The sequence below is a fragment of the Oncorhynchus mykiss genome, chromosome 10 (assembly GCF_057628025.1).
Source record: "Oncorhynchus mykiss isolate SJ-2025 chromosome 10, ASM5762802v1, whole genome shotgun sequence".
In the NCBI taxonomy this organism is placed as follows: Eukaryota; Metazoa; Chordata; class Actinopteri; order Salmoniformes; family Salmonidae; genus Oncorhynchus; species Oncorhynchus mykiss.
The window spans coordinates 11,467,173-11,474,557 of NC_143031.1; the positions used below are offsets into that span (position 1 = coordinate 11,467,173).

Consider the following 7,385-nt stretch of genomic DNA (forward strand, 5'->3'; position numbering starts at 1 on the left):
GCGCTCTCGCTCAGTCTCAGCCCTGTAGGCCCCCAGCGCATGCACACACACACACGCACCCACACACATGCACAAACGCACATACACACGCACACACACATACACACACCCACACACACACACACACACACACACACACACAACACACACACACACACACACACACACACACACACACACACACACACACACACACACACACACACACACACACACACACACACACACACACACACACACACACACACACACACACACCTCTTACCAGTCAAGTCCTTGTGATTATCAAATAGTGGCTGTTTATTTCTTGTGCCAGTAGTACCATTTGTAAAGGTCTTTATTGAGGAAATGTAATATTACTACATGATAGAACTAATAGTTACTTCTAGTCGTGTATTTCTCTAAACAAATGTTTTGAGCAGCACAGTAACTTATTTGGCATTTGGAATCTGGGCTTTGAATCTTGAAAACATAACCAATGTGACTGAAAAAAATATTCTAGCAAAAAGGAAATGATGTATAGGCCTACAGTTTTCTCATACCGTAAGTGCAACTGTTGAACTGTAGGTGTGTAAGTCCTCTCCATTTCAACACGGCCTACTGACAGAAGAATTTTGTAGAAAACAATCAGATGAATAACAGTAAATGGATGTTTGATTAACACGTATGTATTAATTAACACTCGGGATAAACAGATGTGGGTAGAATATGTTGCATTGTTTGTTTAAGTAAACTACCACGTTCATCTACCTGGATTTGGTCTGTTTTTAATAAAGACACAAAATCCGCATTTGCAATTAAAAAAACGTATTTTGTCAGTCTCAATAATGTGCTGAAATAACAAAGCAGGTAGAATCGAGACTGCCACAACAACTTTTCCCCAAAACAAATGAGATGTGGTAGTAGGCTATTCACACTATTTTAAAGGTCATGAAAATGTTGAATCACAATTAGAATCAGAATAAATATCTATACCAGTATGCTACAGACTGCTATATCGGTCCAGTACCAGTATGCTACAGACTGCTATATCGCTCTAGTACCAGTATGCTACAGACTGCTATATCGGTCCAGTACCAGTATGCTACAGACTGCTATATCGCTCCAGTACCAGTATGCTACAGACTGCTATATCGGTCCAGTACCAGTATGCTACAGACTGCTATATCGCTCCAGTACCAGTATGCTACAGACTGCTATATCGGTCCAGTACCAGTATGCTACAGACTGCTATATCGTTCCAGTACCAGTATGCTACAGACTGCTATATCGCTCCAGTACCAGTATGCTACAGACTGCTATATCGGTCCAGTACCAGTATGCTACAGACTGCTATATCGCTCCAGTATTACAGCACTAGTAAAGGCCCAGTGTACTACTTTTTCTGCAGCACCTTCAGCACCCCTATTTCCAGCAGCTATGGGCACACTTAAATTAAGAGAGCATGATAAAGAATTGGGCTGCAGAGGAAGCACTTTCCCACCACATTTGTGTATCCTGGTTTGAGGCACCAACAACGTTTTACAATCAGGAAAAGTCACATCCTGAGAGAGATTGTTCATCTCTTTCATAATTGGGCGTAAATTACCCACAAGGGGGCTGTGTTTACACAATCTCTTGAGGTTAGGTTCGAAGTAATCCGTCACAGTACACCATGTGGTATAGCCTACTGGATATATTTTTGAACCCTTGTGTGAGAGACCAATCACTGGTAACAAGGGCCGCTCTTACATTTTGGCAGCGCTGCGATTGGCCGAAAGTTCCACTGGCGCCACGTGATTATTTAACCTATCCCACACTTGACAGGTCGTGTCCCCATACTTTGAAGGCCACCTGTAGCTGAGACTGATAGTCTTGTCGTGTGCCATTGGTACATATTTCGGGGGAATGTCTGCCCATGTGAGTTTGAGGGATAGCAGTTCATCGGAGGAGGACAGCCGACCGGAGCTAGAGAGGACGATGGATGGCCTCAAAACTCAAGTGACAAGACACCATCATCCCTTCAGTGTGGAGGCTATAATGTCGAGTAGAAAGATTCACAGTGAGTTTACAAGCAAACCCGACAATGTCTCTGTGGTTACATTTTCAAAGACGCAGAACTCTCCGTACCTGTGCAGAGAGAACTACAGCCCTCCCGCGGGAATCCGAAAGCTCTTTATCCCACTGTCGCCTGTAAAGTCAGAGTCCTCCGAACCGGATGATTGTGCTCCCTGGGTTATGAGCCCAAGATTCTCTGCACAAACGCGTAAGTCATTTTTGGAGAAAATCTGTTTTTTATGTAGACTAATCGGAACACATTTGGAAGGTGTACTTCTCCTCACTATTTCCCATAACCTATTATTTTATATTTAGGGATAAAAAGTACAGTACATTATCAAACAGTTTTATCTCAGTCTCTTCATTCAAAGACTCAATCATGGACACTCTTACTGACAGTTGTGGCTGCTTTGTCTCTACCTTCTTGCCCTTTCTGCTGTTGTCTGTGCCCAATAATGTTTGTACCATGTTTTGTGCTGCTACCATGTTGTGTTGCTACCATGTTGTCATGTTGTGTTGCTACCATGTTATTGTCATGTTGTGTTGCTACCATGTTGTGTTGCTACCATGTTGTGTTGCTACCATGTTGTCATGTTGTGTTGCTACCATGCTGTGTTGTCATGTGTTGCTGCCGTGCTGTTGTTGTCTTAGGTCTCTCTTTATGTAGTGTTGTGTTGTCTCTCTTGTCATGATGTGTGTTTTGTCCTATATATATATATATATATATATATATATATATATATATATATATATATAATTATTTTTTATTTTTATCCATCATTGTAAAAAATAATTTGTTCTTAACTGACTTGCCTGGTTAAATAAAGGTTAAATAAAAAATATTGTAAAATACAAATCAATTAACATATAATTTGTGTATGGCAGACACATTCAATTTATTTAACAGGGTGTAAACTAAAACGATTTGTGCAAGTATTAACTTTGTCTTATTTACTTTGAATATATCTGAATGTTTGTGTAGAAAATCCTTACCATAAAGTAAGAGTCTTGATATTCAATCTATTAGACCAATATGTGACAAATAAGTATTAGGAAAATCATTTGGTTAGGCCTGGGTCTTTACAAAGTTATTTGAGTTAATAAAATGGCTTACTGTGGGTCGTGTAAGTTATACTGCTACAACCTCATCTTTCATTTGAAAACAATATTCAACCTTTTCCATTATTTATTTGGCATATTTAGATTTATTTCTATCTATCTTTTTGGAATATCAGGCAGGTCTTCAAACCCTTTAATTGAGTTTGTTCATGTGGTTTGTGTGTAATTGTCAGCATTGCTTTAAATTAATCAACACATAATAGTCCTCCCCTCCCTTGACAGGAGTATGTGTATCCATTGCAATGTTTGACATTTCCATTTAACAATGAACCACAACAAGCTTAGTAAGAAACAGTTGATTGGATCACATATTACATCACTCCAAAATCACTCTATTTTATGCAAAGAAAATGTTATATAGTCAATTCACTTGTACAGCACTTAGGGGAAAATTAGTATGCCAACGTTTCAATTTCAGTTTAAAATTGCTATCGGCCCAACCAATACCTTTGGGTACACACACAATCAGTTCATACTGTATCTCTACCATTGTTCATTGATCTGTCAGGATGATGTGATAATACTACATTAGGTACATGTTTTCTATCAGGATGATGTGCTAATACTACATTAGGTACAGGTTTTCTATCAGGATGATGTGCTAATACTACATTAGGTACATGTTTTCTATCAGGATGATGTGCTAATACTACATTAGGTACAGGTTTTCTATCAGGATGATGTGCTAATACTACATTAGGTACAGGTTTTCTATCAGGATGATGTGCTAATACTACATTAGGTACAGGTTTTCTATCAGGATAATGTGATAATACTACATTAGGTACAGGTTTTCTATCAGGATAATGTGATAATACTACATTAGGTACATGTTTTCTGTCAGGATGATGTGCTAATACTACATTAGGTACAGGTTTTCTATCAGGATAATGTGATAATACTACATTAGGTACATGTTTTCTGTCAGGATGATGTGATAATACTACATTAGGTACAGGTTGTCTATCAGGATAATGTGATAATACTACATTAGGTACATGTTTTCTATCAGGATGATGTGCTAATACTACATTAGGTACAGGTTTTCTATCAGGATGATGTGATAATACTACATTAGGTACAGGTTTTCTATCAGGATGATGTGCTAATACTACATTAGGTACAGGTTTTCTATCAGGATCAGGACACAGTATTTACTTTGTCACTCAAGTAGCTTATCCATGTGTTAAATTAAATCAGCATTGGCTCTGAACCTCTCTCTGTCTCTCTGTCTCGCTCTCTGTCTCTCCAGGGCAGGTAAGTCCTACCTGTCCGCTGCGGAAGCACAAGACCAACAGAAAGCCTCGTACTCCCTTCACCACCTCCCAGCTGCTGTCTCTGGAGCGTAAGTTCCGTCAGAAGCAGTACCTGTCTATTGCTGAGCGGGCCGAGTTCTCCAGCTTTCTGACCTTGACTGAGACCCAGGTCAAGATTTGGTTCCAGAACCGCCGGGCTAAGGCCAAGAGACTACAGGAGGCCGAGCTGGAGAAGCTCAAAATGGCTGCCAAACCCGCGCTGCACCCGGGCTTTACGTTACCCATGCCCCTGGGAGCACAGCTCCACACAGCCGTCTCCCTCTACGGACAGTCCTACCCCTACCACCGTCCCATGCTGCCCCTCTCTCCTATGGGGTTGTACGCTACACCTCTGGGATACAGCATGTATCATCTATCAGGATGATGGATAGGAATATACGCCCCTGCTCGCTGGACTATTCTGTTCATATTAGTCTTTAACACGTGGACATAACTCTTTAAATACTATCTTTTTCTCCTTGCTATGAAACAACACTGAAATGTAGTTTTTTTTTTTTACACCTGAAGATACAGCGCCTCAATCACGAAAAAGAGCCTTAAAGACTTAAATGAAATTGTTTTCTGGTGTCTTGTTTTTCTTCTGCTGATTTGGATATCAAGGCCAAATGAACTAGTGGTTCTGTTTTTTCGTGATGTAATATATTCCAATGCAAATGTTTATCCAATTGCCTCTGGTATTGACAACATGTGGTTCAATTACTTCCATTCCACTTGTCATCTAGCTAGCATAGAAGATTCAACTAAGGCCCATAATTCTGTTCGGTCCCGGGTGGATCCAAACTTCAGGACTGTCTCATTTTACCTCTACTTGATGACAGATGACAAGTTTGATTTCTGACTGCTTTCATCCCATAACGAAGTCTAATAAATTAGTTGTGGGAACTGTTGTCTTTTTTTTTCATAAACTCAACTAATTCAAATGTGTTGCTATTTTTACGTTAGATTTGACTGTAGCAACACATTCTATTCACCACCTCTGCTCTGTCAGGCATTTGTAGTCTGCGATTCATTTGTGTATACTTATTTATTTTGCTTTCACTCTAAACTTTTAATGCTGGAAATGAATTGATTGAGTGATTCATGTTTCGTATTTATAACATGTAGCTCAAATGTGGCAAAAGTTTATACTTTTTAATCTTTCATCTAAATGTTCCTTTGGAAGGAGCTATACTATGCAGTTTTATAAATACTTTTTAATCTTTCATCTAAATGTTCCTTTGGAAGGAGCTAAACTATGCAGTTTTATAAATACTTTTTAATTTGGTTATGTATGTCATTCACAAGGATCAAATTAAAAAAAACGTTTAAAACATATGTTTTCTTCTTGAGATATTATGTAAGTCAGAATATGTTGTTACGTATCTACGGCTGTGCTATCTAAGCCTTTGAAATTTAACATGACCTACATTTTCCACAGACACAGCTGCTGTGTGGTATGGTAACATGGTTGATAATGTTTATGTCAATATTTGACAACCCTCAACTGTAAGCACATAAAAGTGAGATTTCCAGATATTATAAAACTGTTGTAAACCATATCAGTGCATGTCATTTTAAAGCAATGTTTCATTAAGTTGTCATGGATTTTGCAGTGTTATGCTTCCAGTACGTAATATAATTATTTAATTTCATGTGAAATTGTGTTAATGTCAATTGAAATCGAGAAATGCAGAGCCCCAAACCATAGCATCTAAACTATACCACCTTCCCTCATCTCAGCCCTTCACATTCTGAAAGCAATAACTTCAACAAGAATCTGTGGAACGATAAGTAAGCTGTACCTGTGTCTCAAACACTGTCGTGCGTCATACCTTTGGGTTATTTCAATGACAAAAGTTGTTAAGCTACTAAGATTTAAACATGCCAAGTTTTAAGATGGCAGTAGTATTATTTCCCGAGCAGCATTATTGGGACTAATTGACCTTAATGCTGTTGTTGTTGTTGTTGTTGTTGTTTTTTGTCAACTGTGTCCGGCTTCTACAACACTTCTGCTTGTGTGAAACACCATTGGTTTGGAAAGCCAGATTGGTCATGTTTTATGGTCCTCCTTCCGTCCTTGTTATATCATTCATCAGGGCCCTAACCCTATAAAGTTAGCTGCATTTGTGGCAATTGTGAGAGCTGCTTACAACTTCCGTGTGACTTTGATGTAACGAGGAAATCATTTATAGGCAGCACTCTATTTATGAGCTTCCCTTTAATCAAAACAAGGCAGCGAGGCAAGCCCTCGGCGCAGTCAAGCAATCAGCTTAATGAACAGCAGATTGGCAGAGATGTTCGAGGATCTGTTTGGAAATGTCAGGTTGAGGCTATATTACTTGAGGGAGAAGTTCTTTATCTATTGAAACAATGTTCTATATTTGTGCTAAATAAATGGTTTCACCGTTATTGTGATTTTTTTTTGTGATGGTATTCTATTTTGACCTTCAAGGCATTCATTAAAGAGGCCAAATATTTTATTAGATTGATTCTGATTTTAAATAAACAAACATATTTATAACAAGAAGCAAAATACTGAGAAATCATTATGTCAATGTGTTGTTACACCACTCTAGAGCCAGAGGATATCAGTGGTGTAAAGTACTTAAGTAAAAATACTTTAAAGTACTACTTAAGTCGTTTTTTGGGGGGATATCTGTACTTTACTATTTATATTTTTGACACATTTTACATTCCTAAAGATAATAATGTACTTTTTACTCCATACATTTTCCCTGACACCCAAAAATGACTTGTTATATTTAGAATGCTTAGCAGAACAGAAAAATGGTCAAATTCACACACTTATCAAGATAACATCCCTGGTTGTGCCTACTGCCTCTGATCTGGCGGACTCACTACAGACGTGCTTCGTTTGTAAATGATGTCTCAGTGTTGGGAGTGTGCCGCTGGCTATTCGTAAGTCAGATAAAA

The 7,385-nt window shown here is 38.6% G+C and overlaps 1 protein-coding gene across 1 annotated transcript; it reads left to right on the forward strand.

The window, feature by feature from the left end:
* Positions 1 to 1,644: 1,644 nt before the first annotated feature.
* On the forward strand, positions 1,645 to 6,860 carry LOC110533342 (homeobox protein MSX-2-like). The gene is made up of 2 exons (XM_021617453.3): positions 1,645 to 2,245; positions 4,409 to 6,860. Exons 1-2 carry the CDS (start codon positions 1,888 to 1,890, stop codon positions 4,834 to 4,836), a joined length of 786 nt encoding a protein of 261 aa, XP_021473128.2. The 5' UTR covers positions 1,645 to 1,887; the 3' UTR covers positions 4,837 to 6,860.
* Positions 6,861 to 7,385: the final 525 nt, after the last annotated feature.